A 14,851-nucleotide genomic window follows, 5' to 3' on the forward strand; every position below is an offset into this window, starting at 1 on the left:
CCTTCCAGGCCCAGCGACCAGCATCAATGTGAATGGCCTGCCCCACAGTCCGGGGTGGTGGGGACGCCTCCTGGCCGATGCACTTGCTTCCTGCTCTCTCTGATCACAGGGGCTGAGGCAGAGCAGGTGACAGCGAGGGGCAGGTTGGGGCGGGGGGGCAGTGCTCCTGCTCTGGTGGCCAACGGCATCTGACGGGGTCCCTGCTGGTGATGACACCGCAAGTCCAGTGTGTCTACAGGTGGGCAGAGCCTGGAAGGGGCAGGTCCTGGCCTCCTCCCAGGGGCCACAGTGAGGGTGCGGCTTCCAGGCCAGCTCTCACCAGCTAGAGGCCCTTGAGCACGCCACGGAGGGACTCCTGCCCTTGTCTGGGAGGCGGGATGCCACGTGTGCAGACGCTGGGCACGGACAGGACCTGCACACAGACCCCCGGGTTAATGCGTGCTCGCCGGCACCGTGTCAGGGCCCTGGGACCCCAGTGGCAGCCCCCCCCAACCCGGTGCAGTCCACCTTCCCACCCCCACCCCAAGCAGGAGGCAGACGCAGAGCACCTGAGAGCTGAGAGGATTCTGTGATCAGAAGGTCCCACCGCCCTCCCTGGAGCTCAAGGCAAAACTCGGCCTGTTATTAAACCCCAAAGCCAACGGATCTCCACCCCCACACTCCCAGAAACACCTTTATTGCACTAAAAACAGCATTTATAAACAAACACACTTGGCAGAAGGTGTCTTAAAGATTTACCCACAGTCACCCTGGAGCACAAAGATAACAAATAGTGTGGGGCCACATAGAGTGGCCCCCCCAGAGGGACAGCAGGGCTAGGAGTTCAGGGTGCGGGCAGGGGGGTGACAAGCTCCAAGCGTCTGACTCAGGGCAGGACCCTGGTCCTCCTGCTCCAGCCCACGAGCCTGGCCCTGGGGGGTCCCCACGTTCTAGAGGAAAGGGGAGCCCCCAACAGCAAGAGCGGGGAGCATGAAGGAGCAGGCCTAGGACAGAGGTGGGGGGCAGGGAGCGCACAGCAAGGGGCCTCAGCTCCCAGGGCCCCAAATTCTCAGTCCCAAAGTGCAAAGGGAACAAGTGCTTTCCCTGGCTGTGGGGGAGACTCCTTCGCCCCTCCCCCACGCCATGTGGAAACCTAGTCAGGAGGGACAACGTCTGGGTGGGGAGGGGCGCCCAGGACCCCAGGAGCTGCCCCCGTCCAGCCATGCCTACCAGACAGCCCAGGACCAAGAGGCACGCCTGGCCTGGCCCGTCCCTCCAATGCACCATTTCTGCTGGGTGAAGCTGGGAAGTGTTCACAGACTACCTACCATCCAGGCACCCACAGACGGACACGACATGGAACCCAGGCGACATGAAGGGGCACACCGGGGTCCTCCCCACCCGCCGGCTCTGCCCCTCCAGCCCACCCATGCTAACCAAACCCTATTTCCTGCGGGAGGGAAGCCCAAGCCTCAGTCCCTGGCTATCACTTCCTGGCATCCAGCGGCCAAGGGCTGCGCAGCCTTGGAGGCGGCCCCCAGCCTTGGAGGGATGGTGGGGAGGGTTGGGGCTGGGGTCCGCGCTCTGGGCCTGCTCTGAGCATACCCCCCCATGGTGGGGGGGCTCCTGAAGGTGAGGTGGGCAGGCGGGGGAGGGAAGGGGCTGGAGAACAGCAGACAGGCTCCGGGGGCAAGAGGGGAGCCTCAGCCTCCGAGGTCCCGTCTCCACTCACAGCCCCACAGCCACACGGCCTCCCTCCTCCGCCTGCGTGTTGCCAGCTGGGGGCGCCTGCCTCTGCAACCCACTTTACTCCAGAGCCTAACCCAGGTGGGGTGTCCCCCGCAGCGTCATGGGTGCTGTCGGCAGATCCCGGGCCTGGGACTGCTGTCAGGGGAGCGCAGGGGTCTGCTGGGCTGGGCCAGGGGGAGTCCCACACAGCCGTGGGAAACACTGGGCTCAGCCTCGGAACCAGCCCCTCCAGGCCTGTGATCCACTTGCACGGCCTCCAGGCATGGGTTCCTGGCAACCACCCTCCCCAGAAAACCCCTCTCCAGAAGTCTGAAAGGGTGAAGTAGCACGAACCACTTAGGGCACAGGGTCGGGGAGGACACTCCGCCCTGCAAAGTGTCCCCTTCGTTTCCCTGGCTGCCCCCTCTTCCTCATCTGAAAAAATGGGCCCACGCAAGAGCGTTCTGGTCACGGTCGCCAGTAACCCCAGCATTGCCTGCAGCCCGGCCAGAGCCTAAACAGCCCCCCAGCCCCCACCCTGCCCCTCCCGGGCTGCTGGCCCAGCCCAGCCTCCTGCCCACAGGGGCTCTGAGCAGGAGGGCAGGGAGGGCGGGGCCTTTACAAGAAGGGGAGCAGCGAGGTCAGGGGCAGCTCCTTCTCCCCAAGCAGCGCGTCCCGCTTGAGGCTGCCGCCCTTGTTCACCACCTTGATCCTGAGGGCCAGTTTGCGGACGCTGGCCGGCCCCAGGCCATCGAAGAAGAAGTCCTCGTTGAAGACGGGGTGGTGGCTGTTCTTGATGATGGTGCTGCGCTGCTTCTGCAGCTTGCCAGGGACCAGGCACAGCCCCACGCAGCAGTTGATGGAGCGGGCGTCACAGAGGTGGTCGTAGAGGCCCTCGGCGGCCAGCAGGCGCACCCGCAGGCGGGCCTGGGCGGCCTCATACTCCGCGAGCAGCCGCACGCTGCCCCGGGGGCCCATCGGGACGGCGTGCTCAGCACGGGGCGCCTGGCCGGGCTCCGGCCCTGGCTCGGGGGTGGGCCTGCGGGCCAGGCGGCGCCGAGCCCTGGGGCTGGTGTCTGGAGCACTGTCCTCAGCAGACAGGGAGCCGGGCAGGCCCGCGGAGTGCTTGAGCTGGCTCACTTTGGCCTGGCTGTCCTGGGCGAACCCTCTCAGCAGAGACACGGAGCGCGACAGCAGAGGGGACCCGAAAGGGGAGGACTCGGCAGAGGACCCCGTGTCACTCTCCCCACCGCTGAAGTAGCGGCTGGGGCTCATGAGGGCCCCACCAGCCTCCCTTGGCACCCCATCGCCCCCATTGGCTTTGGCGCCCCCCCGACGGCGCCCGGCACCTGGGGAGCCCACCTGGGCCAGGGCTCCGTGCTCGCTGTGGAACAGGGACTCCTTACGCCGCGTGTGGGGGCTCTCTGCCAGCGTGGCAAAGCCGTAGGACGTCTGAGCCTTGGGCACGGAGGGCAGGGACATGGCGCCCTGGGCCTGGGGGTCAGCGTTGGTGGCAGCCTCCTCAGGCGGCCAGTCCTCTGCGCTCTCGATCTGGATCACATGCCTCGTGGCTGCCTTCAGCAGGCTCTTGCTCTCAGCTGCCAACTTGGCGGGCAGCCGGGGGCTCCGGGGGGCTCGTCGGGGTGTCCCTGAGGCCAGGCTCTGCTCTGAGGAGGTGGGGCCCAGCTCAGCCGGCCCCTCGGGCTCCGTGGGGCCAGCGGGCAGCTTGGGGGGTATGAAGAAGTCAGGGATCTTGTCGGGAGTGAGCACATTGCTGTACAGGGGCCCCTTGGAAGTCTTGTCTCCAGCCTCACTCCCAGGAGGGACGTTCTCCCCAGATCCCCGAAGACGCTCCAAGAACCACAGGTTGGTTTTCTTCATGGGGGCAGGCAGGGGGGAGGTCAGGAGGAGCTCTGCAGAGTCTGGGAGAAGCAGGGGTCAGGAGCTGTAGGCTCGCAGGGCCTGGAAGAGGCGTGGGGGGGGGGGCTCCTGGCACCTGTGCAGGGGGCCACAAGGACAAGGCCCTGGCCTTCAGGGAGCCCGCAGGGTCACTCAGGGCGTGTCGCGCCTTCCCTCCCCTCCCAAGAGAGATCAGGCTTAACTTCCCAGACCGTGTGCGCAGGGAGCGAGGTGGGGGCGGCGCTCCAACTCCCCGGTGGCTCCCAGGGAGAGCGGCCCCTCTCCCGCCCCCACCCCGTTTTAAGGATCTCAAAGCGCTTTCTAAACGGTCTGCGCTCAGTCCAAAGGGAAGACACACACGGTGTGTGCGCGGACCCCCGGGATGTCCCAGCCCCGCGCCCCCACCCCCCGCAGCTCCCACCCACCTGTGGCTTCGCCCAGCTCTGAGGGCGCAGGCACCCGGATGGGGGCTGGGACAGGAGATGAGTCGGGGGGCTGACGGCACAGCGAGCTGACCCCTCCCACCAGTTCTCTGCCCTCCACCCCCCCCCCCAGACTCGGCTTGGGGTGGGGGCGGAGGCCCTCGCGGAGCCTGCCCACCGTGGCGGGGTTCCCGCACTCACCTGCCCTGCGGCGGTGGCCCGAGGCTGCAGGCGGTCCCGCGGGACACGCCGGGGTCTTGGCGCGAAGGTCCGGGGCCCGCGCGGGGGACGCGGCCGCAGCTCCAGCACGGGCGGCGGCGGCGGCGGCGGCGGCGGCGGCGCAGCAGGGACTCATTCACCGGCGGCGGCGGGAAACCGCCCAGCCCGGCCGCCGCGCCGCCGTATTCCTCCTAGTACGGCCGCGCGAGCGGCCCCCGCCCCGCCCCGCCCCGCCCCGCCCCGCCCTCAGGCCGCGGGCGGCCGCCCCTCCGCGAGACCCCGGGGGCGGGTGCGCGCAGGCTGGAGGGCAGCAGGTGGTGGCGCCGAGTGGATCCTAGCGCTTGTGCGTGCGGACCCGCGAAGTCGGGGACCCCCGGTAGCCCCCGGCCCCTGCCTCGGTCCGCCTGGGCGGGGCCCGAGCCCACGCTCGCTTTGGGCGGTTCTCGGGAGGGCCGAGACCCCGGCAACGAGGGGCGCAGCTGAGTTTGTCCGGAGCGCCTGGTCAGGGCCAGGCCCCTAAGCGCTCACACAGTGGGCAGGCCCCACTGCTCCCCCCGGCCAGGTTGGGTCGAAGTGAGGGTCTCCTTCCAGCCCTAAGGACCCAGCAGCTAAGACACGGGAAACAGGTGTCCACTCGGCGGCGGCCCCCCGAGGAGCAGCCTGCGTGTTTATTGAGCAGCTGGTGGCAGCGGTCGCGGGGTCCAGACGACCAGTGGTTCCCAGTGCCAGCGACGCGGGTGGACAGGTACACAGGCACATTGTGAGTGTCGGTTTGGTGACAAACGGGTAGCAGGAAAATGTGATCTGAGGGGAGACGGGAGAGCACCCCACCACGCTGTTCACAGCTCAGAGACTGAGAGGTGTGGCGGGGACCAGCTGGGACCCACCCCCAGGCCTGGCCATTCCTGAAACCACAGGGTCCCCGATCCCACCACTCTTGCCTTGAGCTCTGCCCACTTGAGCCTCTGCTTCCTCACCCCTGGCCCTCCCTCCCAGCTTCGACGTCCCCTTCTGGACCCTAAAGCCAACCAGGTCCCGGTCCGGTCTTGATCTGCGAGAAGCCAGCAAGTTAATGGGTTGCCAGGACTAACCCAAAGCCTGGACTTTATTAAATTATGATTGTCCAGGAGCCTCCTGTGTTCCTCCTCACAGCCCCAGCTAGGACGGGGCCTGGTCTGGAGTGACCGCTGGTTCACCAGCAGAAGGCGGTGCAGAGGGGCAGGAGGAAGTGGGAGAGAGCCCCTCGGAGTGAGGTGGGGTCTGGAGTTCCATGGTGCAGATGGGAAAAGCAAGGCTCAGAGAGGTCCGTGACTCGCACGGTCTGTCTCAGCTTTGTTCTCTTAACAAACACTGAGCCCCCGTTTGTGTTGGGAGGACACTGCCACGGCCACCAAGTCCGACAGGGGAGGCAGATGCCAGTGAACGCCTCAGTTCACCTGGGCTTCCAGGAAGCGTCACAGCCGGACCGCACGTCCACTGAACCCCATCTCTAGCCATGATGAAGAGCGCCCTAGAGCACATATTTGGCTGATGCCCACTGCCCTGTTGGGCCGTGGGCTGCAGGGAGGAATGCAGGAAGGCAGCCTTACCCCTGCTGTGACCCCAAGACACGGAGGTCTGTAACAAATGCCTGCCAGCCAAGGGGATGAACTAGCACCACAGTGCGAAGCTGCGTCCTGGAGTAGCGCTCCAGCGCTCGGTCCTGCAGTGGGCAGGAAGGCGGGCCTCCGAGGCCACAAACCACTTTCCTCTGTTGCATGGACAGGGACAGAGGCGTGCACAAAGGGAAAGTGATGGAGTCAGGTCTCGGGGCGGGGGCGGGGGCGGGGGGGGGACATGGCCGGGTTTTCTGGTGCCAAGCCAGCCTGGGTCCTGGGGGCTTCACTACCCTCTTACCCGGTTGGGGCAGGGTCTCCTCCCTGTTGGGTTGAGGGCGGAGGCCTTGAGCTTCTTCTGAGCTGGTTCCTGTGCTGCACAACCAGGGACCCTAATCTGGAGGGGCTCCCCTGGGGTTGGAACCCTGATGCCAGCACTTGCTGCTGTGTGATGGCTGGCAGGTGTCCAGACTTGTGCCTCTGTGCCCTGGGCACTTGGCCCCTGCACACCGCCTCAGGGTAAGGGTGAATGGGTGGCGACAGGGAGAAAGTTTATAGCAGGGCCTTGAATACCGTGTAGAGGCACCGGGGGTCGTTTCTTGGACGCTGCTACTGCTGAGAAAGGAGGCTGGCCCGGCCTCGAAGGGACCCCAGCACAGCTGGCTCAGCAGAATCCCCTCGCCTGGGCCCCAAGCCCATCACCTTCAGGGGCTGGAGAAACCGAGGCACAGAGAGACAAGGAACCTGGGGGGATGTCCCAGACATCTGCCTTAGGAGAGGCAGGGTCCAGGGCCCTGGCTCTGCCCGCCAGTTAGGTAGCCTTGTGCTCCATAAACAGGAGCCTCTCCCAGTCAGCAAAACCGACCTCCTCTGCAGAGCCTGGAGGCTGGCGGGTGTGGCATGGCCCCAGGACTGTCCCCACACCCCAAGCGGCAGCTTTCCTGGGATCAGATGTGGGGAGGCTGGGGAGGGGCCCCTCCCACCCTAATCAGGCCTCCTCATGCTTCAGGACCTTGGTCCTCCACTCCCAGCCCCCAGGGACCTAACCTTGTGGGAGACCGGAAGGACAGGGTGCTTCCCAGGAGCCAGGCTGCCCCTGGCAGCCATCAGCAAACAGCTCCTTGAGGAAGTGCGAAAAATAAAGCTCCAATCCTGAGAAGTCGCCCTAACCCACGCAACTGCCTGCTGCCCTTGAAGAGGGACAGGAAGACCTCCGCCCAGCGAGGCACAGGTTAACGCACTGTGGAGGAGGGCCACTGTCCCCGGTTTCCAGATGGTGAAACTGAGGCACGGGGCAGTAGCCCAATTCCGGGAAGGGCAGCAAGCAGTCCAAGGCTGCATGGTGGCTGCCTCCCACCCCAAGGCTTCCTGAGGATGAGGCCGGCCCAAGGAGCATCTGTCAGCCGAGTAACTGAAGGTACCTGGGGGACCAGGCAGCAGCCAGGCTCACAGGCCCTATCGCTGCGGGGGCCCCCCAGACCGGGCTCTCCCAGCTCAGAGAGCTGGACAGGGGAGGTGAGGGGGTGGGAATCCCGCTCTGCCCCTCAGCCTCTGAGCCTCTGCTTCCCCATTTGTCAAGTGGGGAGAATGGGCGCACTCACAGGCTTCAGCAGGGGTGCTCCATACAGGCAGGCTTTGAGGGACGACACAAGGGAACGAATGAATGAACAAAGTGCATTAGGACCCCTTGCGAGCCTACAAGTCTCCGAGACTCCCCTAGTCCAGAGCCCAGTGAGTTCTCCCAACTGCCCCCTATTCCTCTCCTGTCCCCAGTGTATACTTCCCACTTAGGAATCCTATCTTTTCTGTGCTTAAAAGCTCTCCAGCAGCTGTCCCTGACTCCCAAGCTTCCCCCAGCCGTGTCCTCCACTCCACGACTCCTCTGACCTCACCATCAGCCACACAGGCCACCCTTCTGGTCCCTGATTGTGCTGCAAGCCACACACCACAGGGCCTTTGCACCTGCTATTGCTCCTGCCTAGAATGCTGTCCTCCTCCCTGGGGCCTCTCATCCTCCAGACCATAGACTCCGTGTCATTCCCACCCTCCTGGATTTCCTGGGCTAAATTCCAGGCCTCCATCCTTTCCTGTTGTCATTACACACTTAGAGGGGATTTGCTGCTTCGTGTCACTCGACTGTCAGCTCCGTGAGGACAGATCGGTCTTGGTCCCTCCTGAATCCTCGCTACCCACCAGAGGTCCGGGCAGATATGGGGAGCCCAATGCTGGCATACTAAAGGGTACCAGGATGAGATGAATAATGGATGATGGGTGGACGGACGGACGGACGGACGGAGACTGGCCCCTCCATCTCCATGTCTCTAAGAAACAAGGTATCAGAGTCCCCTTCGGCTCCGCCCTTTGACAGCTTCCCCCACCCCCCAGTTACAGACAGACTATGGGGGCTGCTGCTTCCCCAGGGTGTGGGGATGGGGCCTGCTGACCTCAGAAACCAGACCCCAGGCACATGTGTGGCCCTGGCAGGGTGTGCTGAGGGTCGGGAAGGGCTCTCTGTTATAGTCAGAGGAGGGGTCCCAGGGAGAGATGAGGTTTCTCGGGGGGAGAGCCCAGAAATCACGTGAGGGAAGGTCTGGAGAGGTGCTGGGGATAAGCGAAGGCTCCTAGCGGACAGCAGTGGGGACACCTGAGAAGCCAGGCCACATTTGGGGCTGAGTTAAGAGCAGTCAGAAGAGGAAGAGCTCCTTGCCCAATGTTCTTCAAAGACAGTGATCTGCAGCCCGCAGGAGATAAACCACGGGGCTTCCCTGGAGAGGACCGGGCTGGGTCTGAGAGAGGAGTGGGGTTGGAAACAGTCCTGAGGGCAGTGCTACGGCTCTGGGAGCGCCTCCTCCCCCACAGAGACACACCCCCAGGGCCACACCCTCCTGCGACAGGAGGACACACCTGTGCCTTGCTTTCCACCTGGGACAATGGCCTGGGCCTCCCAACCCGAGGGCCCCTCAGTGTCCATCATCCCCACATGTAATTACAAACAGACCCAAATGTCCAGTCCAGATGGACAGCTGGGCGGACAGGGCCCTCATGACCGCCCCCCACCAGGGCGGATTGTCCTGGTGCTGCCCGGATGTCCCCCACCGTCCCAGTGAGCCCTGAGGCTCCCCAACCCCAATGCCAACGTCCACAGGTGTCCTGGCCTGAGGACCCAAAGCCCCTCAATGCTTCCCCATAAAAGACAACTGTGCACTGATTTTTCAGGTGGAGAGACTGAGCCGGTCAAGGACGGAACCCATCTTCCCAGGGAGGTGAGCTGAGGTCCCTCTGGGAAAAGAGATGCTGCCTCCTGGACCCAGCGGGGACCCTGGCCAGGGCTGGGAGAGAAAGCACTGTTTCTGTGATGTCTTTTCTTCAGAGATGAGAAAAGGTTCTGTCTTTGGTATGGACACCCTCACCCCAGGCAGAGGGTGGAGGCAGGCAGGGGTCAGTAGGGAAGGGGGTCTTCAGCCCCCCATCTCTTGGCCTCACTGGCCCAGCCCAGGGCCGGCTAGAGGAGGAAAATCCAGAGGCCCAACCCGAGGAAGGAGAGACAGCGGCGGCTCTGCCTGACCAGGATCCAGAGCCAAGGTGAGGAACCCGTAAGGCCTCGACAGGGAGCGTCTGCAGAGCGGGACAGGAGCAGAGGCAGAGCACCGTCACCTGGGCACGACAGAAGAGGAGAGGTCAAGGGTCAGCTGCGAACCACCAGAGACCCAGGTCCAAGTGGCCCCCCCAACCTCAGGTGCAGGACCCAGATAGGGTCCTCAGGCTGAGGGGCCAGGGTGGGGGCTCAGCTGCGCCGTGTTCTTGCTGTGTGACCTAGGGCAGGGCCTTCACCTCTCTGTGCTGGTCCTTTCTCTGCAGAATGAAACTGCTCAGAACCAGCTGGGACTCGGGAGTCCTGGGGGCGCTGAGCACCATGCCTGGACACAGCCACTGCGGGTTCAGCAGCCACTGTGATGGCCATCAGCACTGCTTTTCAGGTCACACACCCCTTTGGGGACAGAAGGGAAGCGTGTCTTAGCCCGACGCGCGCCCACTCCCAGCCCCTAATGCCCGGGCCCAGACTGGAAATCCCTTCCGTGTCCACAGCCTCAGGCCCAGCTGGGGACAGGGAGGAGGCGGGAAGGGGCCCGTGTTCTCGGGGACTGGAGAGCAGCCCAACCGGGTGGAAACTCCTCTCTGCTGAGCTCTGGGGGGACCCCCATGACTCTCTTCTCTTGCAGCCCCTCCCTCCCCAGCTGAGCCCCCAGCTCCCAGCTTCTCAGATCCCAGGTCCTATCACGCCCTCCTCCCTGTGGACGTCCATGCGGCCCAGCTCAGCCACATCTTCTCCTGCCTAGACCACCCCCCACCGCACCCAGTCTCTCACTAAAAGGTCCTGGAATCACCCCGACCTGCCTGTCCCCCCCAGCTCAAACCCTCCCATGGCTCCCCAGCACCAAAGCCAACGGCCAAGCGTGTGCCTCTCCAGTTCACCCACAGCTCTGTGAACGCCTCCCAGACCCAGGCCGCCCTGAGTCCTTTCTCCGGGGTACAGCCACCTCCTCCAGAGACGGTTTATCACCAGTGAGACCCAGAGTTGCCAAGACAACTCAGCAACCCCAGTCCTGGGCGTAGACCCGGGAGCCATGAAAACACACATCCACACAGAGACGCAGCCATGCCGTTCTGAGCGGCATCATCACGTAACAACCAAAACGTGGGAACACCCAAATGTCCATGGACACTGAATACATGAACATGTGTGCGTCCCTGCGAGGGAGCGTCCCCGGCCACAGCAGCAGCGAGGCCCCACATGCCCGGGGACAGAACCCGAGCCCATGGCACTTAGGGAGGGAACCAGACACAGGCGGCCCCACGGGATGTGAGTCCCCACGTGTCACACGCCCAGAACAGGTTCCTCCACGGACAGGAAGCGGGGCTTGTGAGGTCCGGGGGTGGGGGAGGTGGGGGGAGTGACTGCTCATGGGGACGGGGTGCCTTTCAGGATGATGGAATATTCTGGAATTAAGTAGAGAATGATTGCACTTCTTTAAACCCACGAAAAACCACTGAGTTGCACACTTTAAATGGGTGAATTCTTCTGTAGTCTGCGAATTCTTTTGTAATTTTCAAAATGAGAAGACAACTGGGTGAATGGGTTAGTGCTAGGGGCCTACGGGCAGGTACACACCTGGCTCAGGGCTCACCTGGCTCAGGGCTCCCGTCTAACCACACCACGCAGATGCAGCTCACTCTCCGCAGCCACAATGGGCTGCCCGCTCTGCAGGTGGTAGTCGATCAGATGGCTGATGCTCTCAAAGAGCACGTCCTTGGTCCGCACCTGCCCAGCCAGAAGCCTCAGCGTCAGCACCGCCAGGAGCCTGTGGAGAGGCCCACTCACCGGGAACCTGCGCTCCCACGGGCCCTCCCCGGGGGTCTGATACACGCTCAATTCTGAGAACCACAGCTCAGAAGCTTCCGTGGAATCAGACTCAGAATTCCGGTGTCGGGCTCCAAAACCACAGGATCCTGGGGCCACCCCTCCTACAGCAGATGGAATGGAGGCCCCAAAAGGGACGTGTTGATGTCCCAAGCCCTGGAACCTGCAGCTGGGACCTTATTTGGAGATGTGCTTAAGTGAGGAGTCTCCAGATGAGTGTGTTCTGGTGGCCCCAAAGCCAATGACTGGGGTCCTTGCAGGAGTAGCAAAGTTGGACACAGAATGCAGGCAAGGCAGAGACCAAAGGGCTGTGGGGAGCAGGGTCCTCCCCACCAGGCCTCAGCAGGAGCCCACCCCATGACACCTGCATCTCAGACCCGCAGCCGCCAGAGCCAGGGAAGAAGACCCCACCCTTGTTGGAACGACTCCGGTGGCCGCTGTCTGGCCAGGCACTCCCAGAACATCTTGGGAACACCTAGCAGAGAACCACCTGTTGCCTCTTGGAATGAGAAAACCTGAACATCAACATGGGTGAGGACTGGACCCAGCCCGGACGGGAACCCTCCGGCCCCCTGCTTGGTGGGCAAAGCAGGCTCAGAAGGCACACTCCTGGGCCCTGTGGCAAAACCATCTATTTCTCTAGAACTGGGGTTGGGACCTGGAGTCAGCCCTTTAACCAAGTATTTGAAGAAGCTCCCAAGTTTCTGGAGCTTTAGGAGTTGCAGACCCTATCTGGTAGACCCACTTAGCAAGAGGGAACGGGGCCCAGGAGGTTCTAAGGTAACAGTAGAGCCACACAAGGGGAACTGAGAACAGGCCTCACAGCCTCGCCCCCACCGCAGAGTGTGACCCCCTCAGAGAGACAGAGAGCAGATGGAGCTCCCAGGGCAGTTCTGAGGCCCCAGCTGGATGCCATCAAAGCACCTGGGGAGACCCTAACACCCCAGGCTCCTTCCCCTGGGCAATACCCTGTAACCCCAAGGCCCTTGGACGCTGGAAAATGCTTCATAAACCCCAGAACTCCTTGTAAACTGAAAAGTGCTCTACAAACCCCAAAATGCTTTAGGAACTGTGGAATACCAAGCAACGGTACGAGGCATCCTGTTTCATATTCCTCAAGGAGAGGGGGAAAATCCCAGCAAAACTCTCATGCCGCTCAAAGGCAGACTTAAAAGACACAGGCTTCGGGGCGCCTGGGTGGCTCAGTGGGTTAAGCTTCTGCCTTGGGCTCAGGTCATGATCTCAGGGTCCTGGGATGGAGCCGCCCAGTGGGGCCGCTGCTCTGCTTCCCCTCTCTCTGTGTCTGCCTCTCTGCCTGCTTGTGATCTCGGTCAAGCGAATAAATAAAATCTTTAAAAAAAAAACCAAAAAACACGCAGGCTTCAAAGGCGTCAAAGTGAGCGAAAAGTGCACCTCCAGTCACTTGGAGACCCCAGAACCCCTTGTAAATGGAAACGTGCCTTGTGAGCCTTAAAACACGCTGGAAGAGAAAAACATCGTATTTACCACTCAAAGACATCACTGTGTGAACGCCGCACAGTGCGGGCGGACCGGGCGAGAAACGCGGAGCTTTGGAAGCCCTGAAAGGCCTTGAACCTGCAAAAGGCCTCGCAACCCCCGAAATGCTGGGCGGACTCGGGGACCCTCTACAGACACGACGACCCGTGTTACCGCGGAACCGCTTTGTGACTCGGAGTCACCTGGTCGCGCGAACAGAACCTGCACGCGGAAAGGCTCCGCGACTCGGAAAATCCGTCATGAAACCCAAAGGGGGCTGAGGTGGGCGGCCAGGGCCCCGCCCGCCCCCGGCCCCCCGCGGACCACCCCACTCCGGCCCCGCCCCTCAGCCCCCCTCCACACACACACCCCGCCCCGCCCCCAGCCGACGGCCCCGCCCTCATCCCCGGCCCCGCCCCCAGCCCTGTGCCCCACCTTACCACGCCCTCAGGGTCCACGAGCAGCAGGTGCTTGGGCTGCCCCGCGTGCATGCCGGTGAGGACGTACTGCCCGGGGTTGGTGACGCTGTCGCGCACCAGGAAGTCCCCGTCGGCTCGAAGCAGCCTCTCCGCCGCCCTTCGGCTCATCTGGCCGTGGTACCAGGGCTCCTGCCGCAGCTGCTCCTCCGTGGGGGCGATGGGGGCCCGGCGGGTGGGGGGGCTGAGCCACTGGTCCTCCAAGGGAAGGGGCGCCGCCGCCGTGCCCGCCCCCACAGAGCACTCGTGCAGCTTGAGAGCATCCTCGAAGGGCCCTGCAGGCGAGGACGACGTGCAGGAGGCAACGGCGGGCGGCTGCCTCCTGCGGGAGGGGGAGGGGAGGAGAGGGCAGGGGAGGGCAGGGGAGGGCAGGGGAGGGGAGGGCAAGTCTGGGCAGGGCTCCTGGGAACCCAGCGTCCAGGGCATCAGACCTTGCCCGCCTGCGTGCTGAGCGTGCTGCGTGTGTGTGCTGGGTGTGTGCTGGGTGGGTGTGTGCGTGTGCCGGGTGTGTGCATGTGCCGGGTGTGTGCTGGGTGATGCCTTCTTCACTGTCCCCTGGGGTCTAGTTACGTGGGATATTCTCGGAGTTTTAGGTATATGCAGATAAAGAGCTGCTCTCTCTCCAGTGTGGACGCCTGCTTCGTCTTCCTGTCTCGTCCCCTCGGCTCACTTCCCAGCACGTCCACCTCCTGTTTCACTGACTGCCGGATGGCCCCGGCCAGCCCCCGCGACAACACCGCGCTCCGTGCAACAGTGCACTTGGTGGCACGAGGGAGGCTGGCGTTCCCCTCTCCGGCACCCCCTAGACAAGCTCCTGGCCTCTGCAGAGGCTTTCTGAGGCTCCTGGCCAGCACAGTGCAACACCAGACAGGCCATTCGCCCTCTCAGAGCCTGTCTTCCCCTTGTAGAACTGCACGTGGGACTGCACAGATCAGAACCCCAGCCCTGACCCCGACCCTGGCACAGCTGTGTCCTGTGCCCCCACACTCCTTCCCCTTCTGCTCCTCGGGAACCCCTCCTGCCTGACTCCTTTGCTGGTCCAGGTGCAGCTGACCCAGCCTCCAGCCAGCAAGACGCTCGACCAGGCCTGGCCCGTCAACACCTTCATCCCACCCTCCCACTGACCCAGGCTGGACAAATCAGACGCAGACCAGAATTTTCAGTGGAAGGCTGGCCGGGGTTGCTGCAACATCGCGCCCCCTAAGGGGACAGCCGGCCTCAGAAGCTCCCACGGGAGCACCTCCTTTCCCATCTGAGGGCCGCTGTGAGCCAGCAGGGGCCACGCTTTTAGTCCCCTGACTGGTGCACGGTGGGTGCTCAAGGGACCTCCGCTCGTGCCACATCAGTGGTGGGAGAGGGGGCTTGGCGGACTCTGGGAAGGAAGAAATCTCCAGCTGGCTTGGTTGGTTCCTGGGGATCTCCCACTAGGGAGATGTCCTGAGGAAGGGAAGTGACCCTGCGTGGGCCAGCACGGAGCCAAGAGCCCCACGGTGCTTGTGGAAGAGGATGGCCCTGGTGTTGTGGCAGGTAAGGGGGCTGTTTGGACACAGCCTCCTCCATCAGACGGAGTCCTCTGTCAGGCCAGAGTATCCCAGAGGGAAGTAAGCAAACGCCCCC

General features: G+C 63.5%; 2 protein-coding genes across 10 annotated transcripts in view; both read right to left on the reverse strand.

The window, feature by feature from the left end:
• Positions 1 to 660: 660 nt before the first annotated feature.
• On the reverse strand, positions 661 to 4,409 carry C2CD4C (C2 calcium dependent domain containing 4C). The gene is made up of 2 exons (XM_032304031.1): positions 4,230 to 4,409; positions 661 to 3,629 (listed from the first exon to the last, which is right to left on the reverse strand). The coding sequence occupies exons 1-2, from the start codon at positions 4,381 to 4,383 to the stop codon at positions 2,326 to 2,328; spliced, it is 1,458 nt and encodes a 485-aa protein (XP_032159922.1). The 5' UTR covers positions 4,384 to 4,409; the 3' UTR covers positions 661 to 2,325.
• A 396-nt stretch (positions 4,410 to 4,805) lies between these two features.
• SHC2 (SHC adaptor protein 2) overlaps positions 4,806 to 14,851 on the reverse strand; it is a 32,328-nt gene continuing 22,282 nt past the window's right edge. For 3 of the 9 annotated variants that reach the window (XM_032304076.1, XM_032304042.1, XM_032304084.1), the window contains 3 exons: positions 13,199 to 13,509; positions 11,029 to 11,162; positions 4,807 to 9,496 (listed from right to left, as the gene is read on the reverse strand). In XM_032304076.1, the coding sequence (XP_032159967.1) occupies positions 11,034 to 11,162; positions 13,199 to 13,509 (440 nt within the window). In that variant the 3' untranslated portion in view covers positions 4,807 to 9,496; positions 11,029 to 11,033. Of the gene's footprint in view, positions 9,497 to 9,549; positions 9,831 to 11,028; positions 11,163 to 13,198; positions 13,510 to 14,851 lie in introns of those variants that run through there. The other 6 variants (XR_004276690.1, XR_004276678.1, XR_004276683.1 and 3 more) reach the window with 6 other exon arrangements.

Source organism: Mustela erminea, chromosome 1 (genome assembly GCF_009829155.1).
Source record: "Mustela erminea isolate mMusErm1 chromosome 1, mMusErm1.Pri, whole genome shotgun sequence".
In the NCBI taxonomy this organism is placed as follows: domain Eukaryota; kingdom Metazoa; phylum Chordata; class Mammalia; order Carnivora; family Mustelidae; genus Mustela; species Mustela erminea.

Coding starts and splice junctions, on each gene's coding strand:
- C2CD4C (XM_032304031.1), bottom strand. CDS start 4,383: ATGAGTCCCTGCTGCGCCGCCGCCGCCGCCGCCGCCGCCGCCGCCCGT. Junction 3,630..4,229: donor GGGCCACCGCCGCAGGGCAG/GTGAGTGCGGGA, acceptor TGCTTCTCCCAG/ACTCTGCAGAGCTCCTCCTG.